At 31.2% G+C, this 16832-nt stretch overlaps 1 protein-coding gene across 2 annotated transcripts; it reads right to left on the reverse strand.

Annotated features, from left to right (window-relative positions):
• Positions 1-447: 447 nt before the first annotated feature.
• LOC130968075 (E3 SUMO-protein ligase SIZ1-like) lies at positions 448-9821 on the reverse strand. Of its 2 annotated transcripts, XM_057893158.1 has the most exons (18): positions 9610-9821; positions 9308-9414; positions 8452-8532; positions 8008-8050; positions 7395-7467; positions 7107-7269; positions 6847-6977; positions 6345-6413; positions 5706-5793; positions 5538-5613; positions 5280-5353; positions 5021-5128; positions 3422-3583; positions 3233-3337; positions 3062-3142; positions 1747-2980; positions 1199-1253; positions 448-1104 (listed from the first exon to the last, which is right to left on the reverse strand). In XM_057893158.1, the coding sequence occupies exons 2-17, from the start codon at positions 9329-9331 to the stop codon at positions 1213-1215; spliced, it is 2553 nt and encodes an 850-aa protein (XP_057749141.1). In that variant the 5' UTR covers positions 9332-9414; positions 9610-9821; the 3' UTR covers positions 448-1104; positions 1199-1212. The 2 variants fall into 2 exon arrangements, with proteins under 2 accessions (XP_057749141.1, XP_057749140.1); XM_057893157.1 differs by lacking the exon at positions 1199-1253.
• Positions 9822-16832: the final 7011 nt, after the last annotated feature.

A 16832-nucleotide genomic window follows, 5' to 3' on the forward strand; every position in this document is an offset into this window, starting at 1 on the left:
GATTTCTAATTTTACCAAAAACTGATATAATTTAAATCAGGATACAAATGATTTCGATAACTAACAACCAGCACTACAATTTATTGACAAGATTATCATGGAACTGCTTAAGCCTAAACCATGTTAGCTTCTGTGACCGTGTCCCTCATCACCCAGGTCTTGTGGGGTGTTCACACTACACATAGATGCTGTGTAGCCACATTTCTTCATCAGGCAAAGTATCACCATGAAATATTGGAATTGTTTTCCCTTTTTATGAAGAGACTCACTTTTTCAGCCACGCCAAGAAGGCTGGTGGATGAATGCATAATACAAGAGAAATATTGTCACTTGGATGTATAACCCAAGGGGGCACCGTAGTGCCTAAAATGGGTGCCTACCTGCATGGATCATAAGCAATGAGGTCGAAAAACACACAATATGACAAGGAAAAATTGCCCAAATTGGTTGAGAAACAATTTTTGATTTCACTATTGAATCAAGGCTAAAAATTTACAGGTTATTTGTTCTTGGTACAGAAAAATGCAGATATAATGTTTCTATGGGGAACTCCCCACCAAATTAAAAAGTTGAACTACCATCTCTGAATGATCAACTGTACATTAAACCAGAACTATACCCCCCAACCCCCCACCACCCAGTGATTCATCATTGAAAATCGAAGAGAACAACAGCTTGAGCCTGATCTATTAACATGTGTGGTAAGGACAACTTAAATATCAAGCATAAAGAATTAAGAATCTTTATAGCAAACATCTTTGCCAACAGGGTAGAAGTAAATATGTTGGCAGGGCATATCTGCAGCTCTATTCCGATGGAGATGCCTCAGAATAGAGATGCCTTGGACATCAACCGCTGTTTCATGAGGATCAAAAATGCCTCCCAACTTCCTTCACTTACTAAATACAAAATGTGGCATTAAGGAGAGTGCCTAAATATCTTGAGACACGAGGTCTGATACCTATTATTCAGAATCTGTGTCGATAGAAAGATACAAGCGTGGCCTTACAGAACGCTTTTGGCGAGGAAATGAAAAGGGGCTATCTGATCTCTGTCTACTTGACTTGTCGGATCTAGCATCATTCATACCAAGAAGCAAAGATGCTGCATGAGAAGAAATAATCAGTCAAGAAAATGAAAAGAAATGTCAAACTGCATTAATACATGACAGAGTATATTTACGTAAGGGAATGAAAACCTCTAAAACTTTGCCTAGAAGTTAGCATCCTTTACATCTTCAATTGATACATTTTCTACATGAGCAAAAAAATAATGGGCATTTGGGTCATTTGTCAAACAAGATTAAACTCAATATGTTGCTTTTCTAATGCAAGAATATGATATAGAAGAATAATATAACTAAACAGATTATGTATTCAAGACGGTAAGGCAGCATGTTTTCGCACCGTATTTTAATGAAGAGATGGTTGATATTGTACTTTTGGCAAAAAGATATAAGCATGTTACAAGGATGACTACTTAGCAGTCATTTTACAATTTTAGAGACAGGCTGACAGGCAAATTATTATTTTCCTAAGATAGTAATATATATTTCATAACCATAATTTACGAACTTTATAGTAAAAGTATTCATTCTTTTATCAATTATATATTTTAGTTTTCTCTCCCCATAAAAAATATGCTTAAAGACCCAGCTAACCGTATATACTTGGTATAGTTTCCAACAAGAGTAACTTCCACTACTAATTAAGGAAATAATATAATTAGGGATATGGAGTCACAAACCAGCATCATCCATATTGGTATTTGCGGCACCTTCTCTAGCTAGATCTCTGGGTGCGATTTGAAGTCCAGAATTCAACCCATTTTGAGTGGAAGCATCACCATTTGTACCAGCAGCACCACCACCAAGACTAAGAGATATCCAATCCTCATTTAGGACACCGTTAGATATATTTGCCTGATCTCTCAATTCATGTCGCACTGATGGTTCAGCAGGTCTTGTGGGGAGGAAAATTTGAAGTGAGGGGTCATCTCCCCCAAATGCCAATGGATTGTCAACCAATCCAACATTTAAATCAGCATCCGATCGACCAGCAGAGGAATCTGGTATAAGACTACCAGACCCCAAACCAGCATCCGGAGCCAATGCATAACCATTCAATGAAGATGAGCAATTCATAGGACCATGCTGCAAATGCACCAATGCATCTGACACATCTGCATCAGGACTAAATAATTGGAATCCTGGGCCAGCCTGAGTTCCAGGTGGTAAGGACCACAACCCAAAATCATCATCATTAGGGAAAAGTCCTAAGCATGAATTACCACCAAGATTAGTGTGCTCTTCATTATACGAATCAACAATTCCAGGCGGTGGCACTGAGTAACCATCTTCAGTTTCATTGTTCTTATAGGTAATTGCAGGAGATACCAATAAATCATTATCTTCTTCAGAATCACTAAGAACAATAACTTCTGCACCACCTACCTGAGCAGAAGTGTTATTTGCAGTATAATCATATGCTAAATTAACATTATTGAGATATGGAGAATCCATCTCAATTCCGTTGGTGGTAGAATAATCAATATGCCCACCACCACCACCACCACCACCACCCCCACCCCCACCCCCACCCTGATTTACACTGGGATCATCACCATCACTACTGCTCATTGGAATAACCACTTCATGATTTCCAAATACCTCTTTCAATCTATTACCAGAAGAGGTGTTTGTGTCCTCAGGTTTGCTGACTTCCCAAAGTCCATCGCGATTCTTCCTAATGCCAAGCTTTAAGCCAGTAGGACTGTCTGAAACACCCTCCTGTTTGACCAGCTTCAAAGCTTCCACTCTTCTGCCTTCTCCATCAGCCGAAACACAGAGGGACCCGTCAGGGAAGTGCCATTGTGCAAGATTCCCCAACTCCAGGCGCTCACTTTCACTCTTGGTCTTAACACGCCAAGAACCATCAGGCTTCACCTCAATATCTGTAACCTCCTCACCACAGTTTGTCATCTGTAACAGCAAAACAATTTAATTATAATTATCGCTCCATCAAATATACAATTTACAAAGACGAATTATTTTGAAAAATACCCGAGAAGTGATGCGATTGAAATAGGGATCAATAATGATATTCTCCAACGCATAGTTTTTGAGACATATTGGGCACTGCCACTGCAGAAACAATTTAATGCTTATCAGAGAGGAAAGAGGAGATTACTTGAGGTGGATTAGGCACACCAACCATCTTTATTACAGTATTACCTTCCTTGACCTTTGGTTCATTTCCACAAAAACTTCAAGATCAAAACATCCCATGTGAATACAAGGCTTGAATCTACCTGCAATCTTCATCCTTGAACCACTCATCTATTTCATCAAAATGTAGAAAAATTTAGTACCTGAACTTATTGAACAAAATAGAGTAAGAAATCCCAAACATGAAAGCCTTACCGGACAACGAAGGCTGATGCTAAAAGTGTCTGAAACCACTTCCAAATCACTGTCACTGTCAGCATTATCATCTTCATTTCCACCTCCAACACAACGACGAACTCGTGCAAGAGCATCATCAAATTGTTCACCTTCAGGTTCCTTTGGAATTATGTTTAGGATCTGAACAACAGATACTCAATTATTCCACAATAATGGGGAAAAAAATAATCATACCAGAGCAACAGGTACAAACAAGAAAAAAAAAATCAAATCATAACTTAAAACTGTATTTGACCAGTAGGTTTAACAGTGTGACAAGCCCTAAAGTGAGACAGCAATTACACAGAAAATCCAGTTAAGTCAGTAAACTTGGTTAACAACCAGAAACCAAATCTATTTATCTAACTTTTCAAGAAAAAGTAAGCTTCAATGTCTGGTGGACTAGACACCAAAAGCTTAGATTTAGCTAACTGAACCAAACCTCAAATGATCAGGATTTATGAGGCCTGCACAATTTGCTACCATACGTTCCATTTTATTTGAACAAACATCTTCCTTGGTACCTAGGCTAGGTGGAACTTCGGTTCCAATATTTATGTTCTAATAGCTATTGAAAAATCGCAACAGAAAATAAAAAGGAAAACAATTCTCATGTTCCTAATTTTAAGAAATCAACAAAAATAGAACAAACATAAGAACTTCACTCCGTCATAGTTGAATCAGGAATATTAAGACCTGTGCTCAGAATTCTGAATTGGAAGTTAAGATTCATAATCAATTTTAAAAGTATTTTTTTTTTTTTACAATTTACTAAGGCATAAAACGTATTATAGAAATTAACTTTTTGAATATTTTATTCTTTGGAATCATTAATTTCCTTAGATTTATTTCCTTTTATAATATATGCTATAAACAGTTGCTTTGTGATCCCCTCTCTCCGAAAGCATAGAAACCAAAACCCTATTTTCCCACTAACCCATCTACTGTTCTCTGCCGCTGTCAACCTCATCCAGAAAACTGACCCATCTCGCAACCCACCACCCTTGCAACTGGTCCACTGTCCAACCACCAAAGGCTCACAATCACGGGGGTTGCCACCCTCCCACAGTCATCGCTGATTTACTGCATCTATCAGTCTGGACAGCATTGATAGTACACCCTTGATCCAAGAGATTTGTCGTATTTACAAAACTCTACACCAAGAAGATATGGTCACACTAGTCATCACTTCCTTGCCTTGTTTGTGGAGAGTGGCTGTTTAGTTGACAACCCTCCAAGATCTACCACTAGAACTGCATCATCACCACATAGTCGTCGTTTGGCTCCAAAATGACCAAACCATAGGAATTCTGTGATTCTCACACAATTACATCAATTCAACACATGACTCTTCTGATAAAACAGCAATATTGATCGATTGATTGATTGATTGGGTGAGACTTCCATTATGTCACATGAATCAAATTGCAGCTCAGATTATTTAGACTACAATGCTTTGGATAGATATTATAAAGAGGTAATTAGACAGCAAACTCTCCATTCCAATACAAAGCTGGATTGAAGGTACACATTCAAAGAGTTATATTAGCATTTTAATCAGCTTAGAATACAATCTACCTGTTGCATGCTGCGCCTTTTAACAATACGGACCCCCACACAAAAAATGCGAGCATCACATCCTGTTAAGGTAATCTTATTAATTCCGTCTTTTGTATATGGCGTGATCTGACAAGGAAAAAATACAGTAAGACATTTAATAAAACCAGAAGAAATCTTTTATTGCATAAAAACTATATCCAATAGAAATGGCATTTACATAGAAAATCAGCCCTTGTTAGAACTAAAATTGGTACAACATAATTGACAACAAACTTACAATTGGACCATCATCACGCCCATTAGCCCCAAGTAATTGTGAACCAGGTCTGTTAATTGCACGAACAGGAACACCTGTTCAAGGATAGAGTTTAAAATACAACCACAATGAAGACCACTCATTGCACACACATTTGATGTTTAACTTTAATGAGCTTAAATTTGCTCAACAAAATATGAAATCCAAAAATAGATCAATATAACTAAACAAAATCCAAACTGGAAATGAGAGCAACTTATATAATTATATTAAACATACCATTGACCTGTAGGTCTGTATACTGTGGCCACTGCATCCTGAATGAAACCTTGTCGTTCAGAAGCATACACCAAGCCTAAATATGGTGTCATTAATAACTGAACAAACTATATAAAAAAAGTCTACCAGTTAATCTACCAGCACTTAAATACCACTATTAAAACCAACCTGAATATCAAATTCTGGTTTTGATACCAAGTCCTTGTCTGCTCTTGTCAATTGAAATGTTCTATCCACACTCTGCATTGGGTTGGATCTGAAAAAGAAATATGAGTATATGATTAAGGATCCATCTAAAAGCCACATTGAAAATTAAATTTAACCATAGAAACAGATAATTGATTGCATGGGACATGGTCATTGGGTATCACAGTGTGTCTTGAGAAGAAAACCAAGTTTCCTAGCCTACCTCCATTTTACGGAGATTTAAAAGCATTGGTATGAGCGGAACAGAAAAGAGAAGCCAAAATAAGTTTCCTACTTGATCAACAAAAGCAAATTCAACCGCTAACGAATTTTATTGAACAAGATATAAATAATAGCTAGCATTAATATTATGATCAATGCAAAGTGTAAAATACTTGTTTATATAATATATAATACCCCAAGAACTTTGAATCTATCACTTGTTTTTTACATCTTTCTACCATTGTGGAGATTTAGTACATTATACATTCTCAGTGATACTACCTTCTACCAAATTCCAAGGCACACAACATAATTAGAAAATGCATTCACCTGGCCAAGACACACAAAAATCTCAATCACACGAACTACATCTAATTTCAATATATCCAGTGTACTCACCCATCAGTTGGATTACTTGTTATGCTCAACTTCGCAGGAAACAAGGGGTGTCCCATTGAAACCCAAAACCTGTAACAGAATAAACAGAAATAAATAGATATGTAACAGCAAGAAAATGAAATGCTAAATAATGAGTAGAAAATTTGGTCAACTACGAGAATACAACAGATAAAGTAAGGGAAGAACCATTCAATATGCCAGGCAAACAAAAGAACAAAATATTCAAATCCTTGATGGGAAAGTAGTATATAATTCTGAAGCAACAAGTTGAGTGGGAAACTCAATAAGTATCCATATAGGATAGATATAACTAAAAGATTACTACTAAAACCACTTCATCATAACAACGGTGAAATCAACGTCAGGAAATTCAAGATCACATTATAGGCAAATGTCAACCAGCATAATCCCTTGAAGGCATAAACACATTATGAAAAAATTCAACTTTATTTTGTCCATTGCATATTATATATATATAAACATGAAGGAAATGTAAACATACGGGTCTGCACGGCTGAGTCTGCAGAGTTCACAATAAAATTTATCAGGTACTGGCAGGACACCTTCCATAGGTTTTTCTGGAACAATAACACAATTTATGTGCTGCCACACATGGCATCGTGGATCGTCACACTGCAATAAGATGAGAAAAAAAGAAATTCCATAATGAAATGTCGAATATAGGAAACAAGAGGTCCTATTGAAAGTACGTGCAATTTAAAAGAACATCTGCAAATGCACAGAATATATCGAATATTACACCTTGACCAATGGATCTGTATCCAATGTACTTCCGCAGATACAGCGAATCTTTGTATCTGATTGAAAGGAATCATCTTTTTCACCTTTAATTTTCACATTACTGCTATCTGAGGCTCCCTGTCCCTTTGATGCAAGGTCAGTGGCACCAGATATCTGCATTTTTCTGGGCCAAGAAAAAAAGGTGAACAAAGAACCAACATAAACCAGACACAAATATATGCACCGCATATGACTATCTAAGTATTTTATATCAAACAGAATACCATCAAACTTGTTGCCAAGACTTACCTATACGTGTCGTCCACTAATTTTGCCACCTGTTCTTTTCCAATAGCATTCTTCTTGGCAAACATTTTGGATACTGGGGGAAAAAGTGACAAGTTGGTTAAGTTTAACAGAACAATGAGAGAGGAACACAAGAAAACTAACTCCGCATATTAAAATCATGAAATAGTGCACAAATGCCGAATAGGTCAAATGTTTATGATTCACCACACTGCATCTGAGAAAAAGTTGCCAAGATTCCTAAACTATGCCAAGCCAGCTTTAAACATAAATTTGAGGCACAAATAAAGCCATGATGGGAACAAACAGCTCAGAATTTTCAAACCAACAACAAGGGCTAACTATTGCCACAAATGAAACTACATGACCTTATCAAGAGACTCCCATCAAAACTTGAATAAAATTCAACAACACAAACTAAAATTGACAAGTTCAGCTAGATATTGGAAAAACATGTAGAAATTTTGAAGGAATTAAAAATTTAATTCCTGACTCTGTTATACTTATTGCCGTATATGGATTTTATCTAAAATTATTATAAAAATAAATAAAGAAACATAAGGCAGTGTTAGATCCTAAGATTGAATTACTTTTCGTTTGTGCATATAGTTTTTACCTTGATCATCTGAGAGCATAGATAGTATCCGATCAACAAGATCCTACAAAAGATGAAGAACCAACATCATTCATTGTATCATCCTAAGACTCCAAGACATCAAAAGGCAATAATGCATGGGATTCAAACCAAAGTTACAACAGTCACAAAAACAAAAACAAAAACATTATTGCCTGTATTCATCAATTTTAAGAATAGCAGACTCATATTAATAGTGAGACAAGTATGCTTTTACGCACGTAAGATGTGAATGCGGTAATCCAAATTCAATTAACATAGGTGAAAATGGCAAAATACAAAAGATCAGATTGATAAATCAATTAAAGAAATGGTGGTTCTGATGTGTTTCGCATCACCCACATTCCACAAGAACCACAAATCAGAACATAAACACTATAAATTGGGGTTTTGGAGGAAAATTCATATCAAGTTTTGTTATCTCACCTGCTTTTTTCCCTGCTTTGAAAGGCCCAACTGCGTGAGGACATCTTTGAGCTCTTTTATTCGAAAATATGCCAATTTTTCCTACAAGAGATGCCATTAAATCAGTAAAGTCGAATGACAAATCACAATGATTGATATATCGCAGTGCATACAACCCAAAACAAAAAGAAAAATGCCACAGCATGAAGTATTCAAACCATCAAATTGTCCATGATGTATCCGCTATTAAATTACTAGTTTACATTGTCATTGGAAAAAAAAAAAAAGAAAAAGGAAAAAAACGGTTAATGGAAAACATTAAAGGGAAAAAACGATAAAACCTTGGTTAACCATGATAATTCCCTATAAATAAACGAAACTAGATGAAAACTAAAACCCAACCAATGACCAAGAGTTCGAGGCACACGAGGCAGCTTCCTGAAAAATTGTCTTTCGGTATCAATGTAAATCAACATTCAAAAAATCAAATTCCTACTACAGGTCCCTAATTCCTCTAGTCCTCAGATAGCTAATCACCAAGAAAAATCAAAGATTTACTCTGCATTAATACTCTTACAAAATACGCCAAGCAAGTATACAATTTGCACCCAAAAAGTAGTATCCAGAGAATCCATTGAACTAGCCATTACCAAAAACCAAATTAAACCACACAAAACGGTAACCAGTTCCCTCAAGTCATGCAAAATTAAATGAACCATTTCCAATTTACTAGGAACCCTCTAGAAATTATGTTGAGGAACTATAATACCATCACTAAATCAGGATCACAAATTACAGAAGAAAAATTAAAAAAAAAAATCCTAAAACCTTAAAACCCCACAACTAGATTGTTAAGGTGAAGCCTTTAATCACTTACCTTGCAACTGGATGCCAAATCCATCTCCACAAACCCGATAATTCAGCACAGGATCAATCAATCGAACAGCAAAGGTACAGAATCTAACGCATGCTGACCCAACCAGTCTAATCAAATCAACCCAAAAATTAAGAATCAGCAATCAATCAAATCACAAAGCAAAAGTACTAAAAATTCTAAGTAAAAAATTAAAAAAAAAAGATAATTAACCGCACAAAAAGAAAAAATTAGAGGCCAAATCATAGAAATAGAAATTATTGGGAATTAGGGTTAGGGTACAAGGTAGGAGTATGTATGCTTACACCGACTTTGGGGATGGTGGCTGGTTTGATGGCGTGCTTGTGTGTTTTTGACCGAAGAGAATAGAAGCGAAAAAGAGACCAAAACCAGAAAAATGAATCTGCACTTAACAATGCCAAAACGAAAAGTTTCGGACCTATCGCCGATTATTCAATCCGGTTTTGTGCGGCCAACAGGTCCGGGTTGCGTTTCGCTGCGCTCTCGTGCAAAGATTATCGTGAATGCTACTTGAATTGTTCAAATCCCTTTGGATTAAGAATAATCAAATAACATTCACCATCCAATAATATCAATATAATTTGGACTAAATATGAATTTTATTTTTAAGAAATCTCCTATATAAAGGAATTTTACATGAATATTTAATTTTATGATATTATTGAATCAATAAAAATAATTAATTTTTAAAGAATTTTATATCATTATTCAATTAGATTTTTATGTTTAAATTTTTTCTTATGAAAATTAGTTATTTGCTAATAGAATGATGGTGAACACTTGCATGAATTGTTTTTATATAAAATTAATAATTAAAAATTATTAGATGATTTGATATATTTAATTAAATTGTATAAGAAATAAAAACAACTATATAGGAATTTCTAAATATGATAATACATGACTAGTTGCCTGCATAAAACTCTTTTATATATTTTTTTTTTCATTGCTCACTCTAATGGCTAAGGACTAATCTATCATGAATTGAATTTCTATTTAAAGTTTGTCAGTGAGTTATTGTATATACAATACCGTGGGAATACACATGGGGTCGGATTCGTCTTGACCAAAACTCGATCCTAACTAATGATTAAGTCTACTTTTTAAAACTTTGTCTGACACTAGACTCAGTAAAATCACACTATTTTTTTAACCATACTAAACTCGGATTTATACCGGATGAAATTCGGATCTTGATAAACTTTATGCCAAAAATTATAATAACATTTATTTATAAAAAGAGAAAAAACTTACTTGTTATTGAAAAGTTGATATACATATTTAAACTTGAGTGTGTTTATAAATTCTAATTTATAATTCTTTGATCTATTTTTAAGATAAAATCTCAAGGCCAACACTTTCATTAAAATCTAGTCAGAACTTAATTATCAAGAAAAGAGTGTGTAATATTACACCATTAGATGTAATTTTACATCATTAAAAATACTAACGATAATTAATTGATGGCTACAAATAACAAAATGTGCTGATTTTCTATTACCACTACTATTTCTAATTCAATAAGTTTGATTAAAAACAAAATAATACAATTGGAATTAATTTAAAAAAATATACCTTTTATAGTTCATCACGACATCACCAAAGTTTGGATCTTTCCTCTTTTAAACCTCTAAATTTTTTAAAACAATTATGTTATAACATTGCAACATTCACATACTAATTAGAATCTAATAATAATTTAAAGTCTGATAATAATAATTAAGTCAATTACAAAATGGCATAGTCTAATTTATAGCTCAAATGGCATAATATCCCCATATTCACTTAAGAGGTCGCAGATTTGAGTCTCTCTATTTATAGTAAAAAAAATTATTAGACACCAAAATGCATATTTAAAGTCTTATGAGTACAAAATGTATTTTTTTTCTATGTAGGCTCAACGGGACGAGTCCAAGTGAACCGAGCATTTACCCGAACCCGATTTAATAATTTAGTCGGACCATTTATTAAAACTTCAGGTCTTACCGAATCACAATGAAGCCATGCCAAATTAGTCTTAAAGTGATTGGATCCGAATCGATTATCGGGCCGGACCAACCTATGAGCATCCTACATCACGAGACTCAAATCTCCAATATTTATTTAAGAGGACAAGTAAACTATCCACTTAATCAACCTAAACCACTTATAAAACTCTTTTATAGCATATTAACAATACATAAAAGTTGATTTTTTTTAATTCATCATTTAATAAATTTAATTGAATAATCACTATTTATAATTTTTTATGTGTGTGGAAGCCTATTAAAATTAAACTTTTATATTATTTATAATCATTTATAATACAGTATACATGAAGTAAAGACTCAAATTAGTTATTATTAAACTTCACTCCTAGCTAAATTTACTCTTGAATTTTTAATTAATCCAATGTGATCTTTCAAATTAACATTCTTAGCCCAAGTTTATTCCTCTGATGAGCTTCTCATCTTAAATTCTTAATTATCTTCACTCTCAAATCTCATAGCTCTCTCCTCCGTTAGATTTAGTTAGTTTAATAAGAGATGATATAAAAAGGGCTTTTTGTCCCAAAAACCTTTAGTCTTGTAGTTTTTTTTTTTGTTGTTTTTTGTGCGGGCCTAGTGCCCCTTACACTTACCAAAAGAAAAAAAAGAAAGAAATTGTACAAAATTCTAACTTTAAATTATTCCAGCTATAACTTTTTTTTTTAAATTTTGATACGCTCTCTCGATATAAAATAGTTTTATCCGTATATGTAATTACGTAATATCACATCAGTGAAAATAATTATATTTTATATTGATCGCGTGAATGATTATAAAAAAAAAGATATAATTGCCAATTGTGTAAAACTATTTATACTGTTAATGTATCAAAATTAAACTCGTAATATTTGAGCTGCAAATTAAAATGATCTTTGAAAAAATTTATTGTTTAAAATCGTGTCTGGTATATTCAAATTTTTTTAAGATTGTCCTTCTTTGTTCCCTCTTCTTAATTTTATTTCATCATAGTCACTATCACAACATCAATATCAATACTAACATAATGAAATAAATTGAATAATTGTATTATATATAAAATAAAATTTATAGATTAAAATTAAACGTGTCTAATTCAACTCAATTTAAGGGGAAAAAAACGCACACATTATATTTATAAACTATATAAATATTACATACTTAAATGATAGCTAAATATTCTGGTTGCAATTGGCATGCTACATTACGCATGATTCGATAAGATAATACTATATGTGATAATAATTTCCCCTATTTTAAAATAAATAAATAACTATGTGATGATAACTTTATAGACTTAATTTTTTTTGTTGACTTATAGCTTTGTAGACTATATATAGTTTAAGTGCACATTATTTAAAATTAATTTGTGTTTGTTGAATGATCAAATTAATATCTGCTTAGGGAAAATGATTATTTTGCGATATTGATATGGATTATTAAACCATGAGATTTACGTGAAATTTCGGTCAAATTAGAAACGAAATTGTCTATTGCTAATTGTTTTTTGTTATAAAAGAAAACATTAATTAAAAAATAATAATAGCACATGTCACATCTTACTTGCTCACAAGGAAAAAAATAAAAAAAGAGAGAGAGAAAGAAATTAAGAAGATCAAGGTGCTCAAATATATATTTCTTTCATTTATTGGAGTATTTATTAAATCTTAACTCTCCCTGCATGCAACAAATTAAATAGATATTAGGTCTTAGTGCACAACAATAATGATATTAATAATGCAAATGCTTTAGGCTTTGTTTGGATATAAGAGAGAAAATAAAAAAAAGAAAATAAAAAAAAATGAGAAGACATAAAATAGAAGAAAAAATAGAATTATTTTTGTGTTGTTTGGATGAAAAAAAATAGATAAAAAATAAAAAAAATTATTTAAATGAAAAAAAAGTGAGAAAAAAGAGAATCTAATAGTATAAAATTATATTAATATCCTTATAATAAAATAAAATATAAAGATTTTTATTTATTTATATTTTATTGCATTTTATAGATATTATAAAATATTATAATTTTATATATTTGATTTAAATTATTTATCTAATACATATATAATGTTTAAATGTAAATTTTTATTATAATAATATATTAAAAATATTAAAATTAAATTGATATTGATAATTATTAATAATAATATATAGAATTATGGATAATATTATAAATATATAAAAAGTAACATTTTTTTTCTTATTTTCTTGCTTGTAATGAATGAAAAAAATTTTTGATGGGATTTACACCAAAATTTTTCTTTTTTTTATTTTTTATTTATCATCCAAACAAAGAAAAATAAAATTTTTTACTCATTTTTCTTCCATTTTTTTTCTCTTATTTTTCCTTAAATCAAACATAGTGGTAAACTCGAATCGTGTAAGGCATCATATATAGAAACCAAGCTAGTATAGTGAAATAAATTCAAAGCTAAAAAAAAGAATTTGAAGCATTTTATTTTATATATTATTTACGACTATTTTAAGTTCCATGATTTCTTTAAAGGTTGAAATCTTGTTTTAACCATAATATTCGAACTAAATTCTAATTTTATTCCTATTTTTTAAAATATTTTTTTTTTCAAATGTTTCATTTTATTTTATTTTATTTATTTTGTTAAAATTAAATTTTTCTTTCAAAAATATTTTTCTACTGTTATCTTCTTCTAAATAGTATTAATAATGTAGTTGTGGTATAATTTGATAGTAAAAATAACAGAAAAATAAGAAAAAGATAATAATAATAATAATAGAAGAAGAAGAAGAAAAATAATATTTTTGAAAGAAATTAATTTTAACTAAAAAACAAAAAATGATAATATTACAACCGAAATTAAGATAAAATTTAAAATTTTCCTTGTGGTTGTGCTGGTCACATAATTAAATAAATACCTTATATGCTTTTTAAACACAATTCAATCACTTTTTTTACCACAATTTAAGAAGAATGCATTTAGATTATGTTTTCAGTTTTAATATTTTCTGTTTCTAGGACAAAAAAAATAAAAATAATTTTTTTTGTATTTATAAAAATAAAAAATATTAAAAATAAAAACAAAAACAAGATTAAAGATAAAAATAAAAAATACAAATACGAATGCTTACCATATTATTAAAGAACTAGCTGAGTTTTTCAAAGCACTCTGTAATGCATTTCATGAGCTCTAGTGGTGTTTGACTCCAATATTTCTGTATGCAATTTTGTATGCACTCTCTCACCTTGCCTGCAATATAATAAGATGGAGTCCCAAGTTGTTTAGGAATAATAATGTCATAGCTTCTCATATTGCAAACCTTAATGCATCCCAACAACTCTTTTGGATCATCAAAATTGTCTTTTTTGCAGTAGTTACATGCATTATGCTCATCCCAAGACTTTTTATTAGGACTAATTTCATGAAACTCAGCAATAACAAAATAAATAACCACTCCAATAATAGTAAGGAACTTTATTTGTGCATGTATTACACTCTTCGTAGTCATATCTTTCTTTTTTTTTTTTTCTCATAATAAGATATGATATGCCAAGTTTTTATACAAGTTTAAACTTTGATTATTATAGAATTAGGAAATTCTTTGTTTGAGATTTATGTCGTCCCTTCCCTATATTAAAGTTGTAAAACGCATATTATTAAAAGCAAATTAAATCTCATTGTAAGCAAGTGTTGTTTAGTGTATTCTATAATTTTGATTAAGGTTGTTTGCCCCTTGAGTTTAATGAATTCTAAAAGATTATATTATTACACAATAGTGTTATTTGGTGTTTTGTAACAATATGTACAATACATTATATATATGAAATATTGTGATTTCAATATTTCTGACTTGTTGAAAAGGACAAAAAGATTTAAGGGTAGAGTATATTTTTTGTCTTTAATATTTAATTTTATTCTGTTTTGTTCTTAATGTTTTTTATTTATTCAATTTTGTCATTAATAATATTTTGATTCAAAACTACCCTGAACAGTTTTAATTTTATCTCTAACATTTTAGATGGAGTTAACATTTAGAAATAATTCTGATATAAATAAAAAATGTTAGGGATAAAATTGAATACAATTAAACGTTAGAAATATTTTTAAAGAAAATTATTACAAATGTTAGGGACAAAAATATACTTTACCCATGATTTAATTATAATTGCGTTTCAAATCAAACTAGTCGATCTCTAATAATAATTGAGTATTATCGTACCAAGAGTAATATGTATTTCAAATGTTTGTGATACGAAAAGTTCAAGTATTATTTAGAATATATTAATTCATATTTTTATAATGTTTTAATTTAATTTGATTTATTTTAATTTTGTTTATTTAGTTATTATAGTGGGCTTTATATTAGTGGACTTATGGTTTCTCTATTTTGACCTAATAAGAAGTTATAAATACATGATAAATTAGGGTAGTCGCCGTATAGTGAAATTAGATGAATGCACATCGCTTTTTTGTTTCGTAATAAAATTATGATCTGGACAGGTGAGGTTGAGCAAGCCCCTCTCTTGTTACATCAGGGAATTGAGTAGAAGGTTGAGGAGTCCTTTCTAATCAATTCTCAAACTATGGTGTAAACAAGTTAGACTGAGAAGTCACTTTTTTGTTGCATCAAAAAATTAGGTAAAAAGTATAGTGAATTTTTTTTGTATTCAATTTCAACTTATATCCCTTTCAATTTTAATGTATTTTTTTTATTCAATTTCAATCTTTATCTTTTTATTTATCTTTTATTTTTGTATCATTTGGTATCAAAACTCACATATTAGAAAGAAGAAGAGGGGGAGAGGGAGAGAGAGGGAGAGAGAGTTTTCTTTATATTTGTCCTTTTTAAATACTATCTTTTTCAATTACAAGATTCAAGCACAAATCTTTTTTAAAGAGGAGAAGAATGATACGTGTTTTAAATGTTCGTGATATGAAGAGTTCAAATTTTATTTAGAAGTTATTAATTTATATTTTTAGAATGCTCAATTTAATTTGACGTATTTTGATTTTGTTTATTTAGTTATTATAGTGGGCTTTATGTTATTAGACTTAGGATTTTCTCTATTTTGACCTAATAAGAAGTTATAAATACCTCATAAACTAGGGTAGTCGTCATATAGAGAGATTAGATGAGTGCACAACACTTTTTGGTTTCATGATGAAACCATGATATGGACAAGTGAGATTGAGTGAATTTCTCTCTTGTTGCATCGAGAAATTGGGTATAAGGTTGAAAAGTTTCTTCGATTCAATTCTCAAACTGTGGTGTGAACAAGTTAAGTTGAGGAGTCACTTTCTTGTTGCATCAAAAAATTAGGTAGAAAGTGAAGTGATTCTATTTGTATTCAATTTCAATCTATCTTTTTCAATTTCAATCGTTATCTTCTTATTTATCTTTTATTTTCGTATCAACTTATTTAAGCAGATGAGCGAATTGATGACCACTCGACCAACCCAAGTTAGTTTGATATAAATTATTAAATGATGGAATTTATATGGGATATGCACTAAAAATTTACCAAAAAA

Source organism: Arachis stenosperma, chromosome 3, assembly GCF_014773155.1.
Source record: "Arachis stenosperma cultivar V10309 chromosome 3, arast.V10309.gnm1.PFL2, whole genome shotgun sequence".
In the NCBI taxonomy this organism is placed as follows: domain Eukaryota; kingdom Viridiplantae; phylum Streptophyta; class Magnoliopsida; order Fabales; family Fabaceae; genus Arachis; species Arachis stenosperma.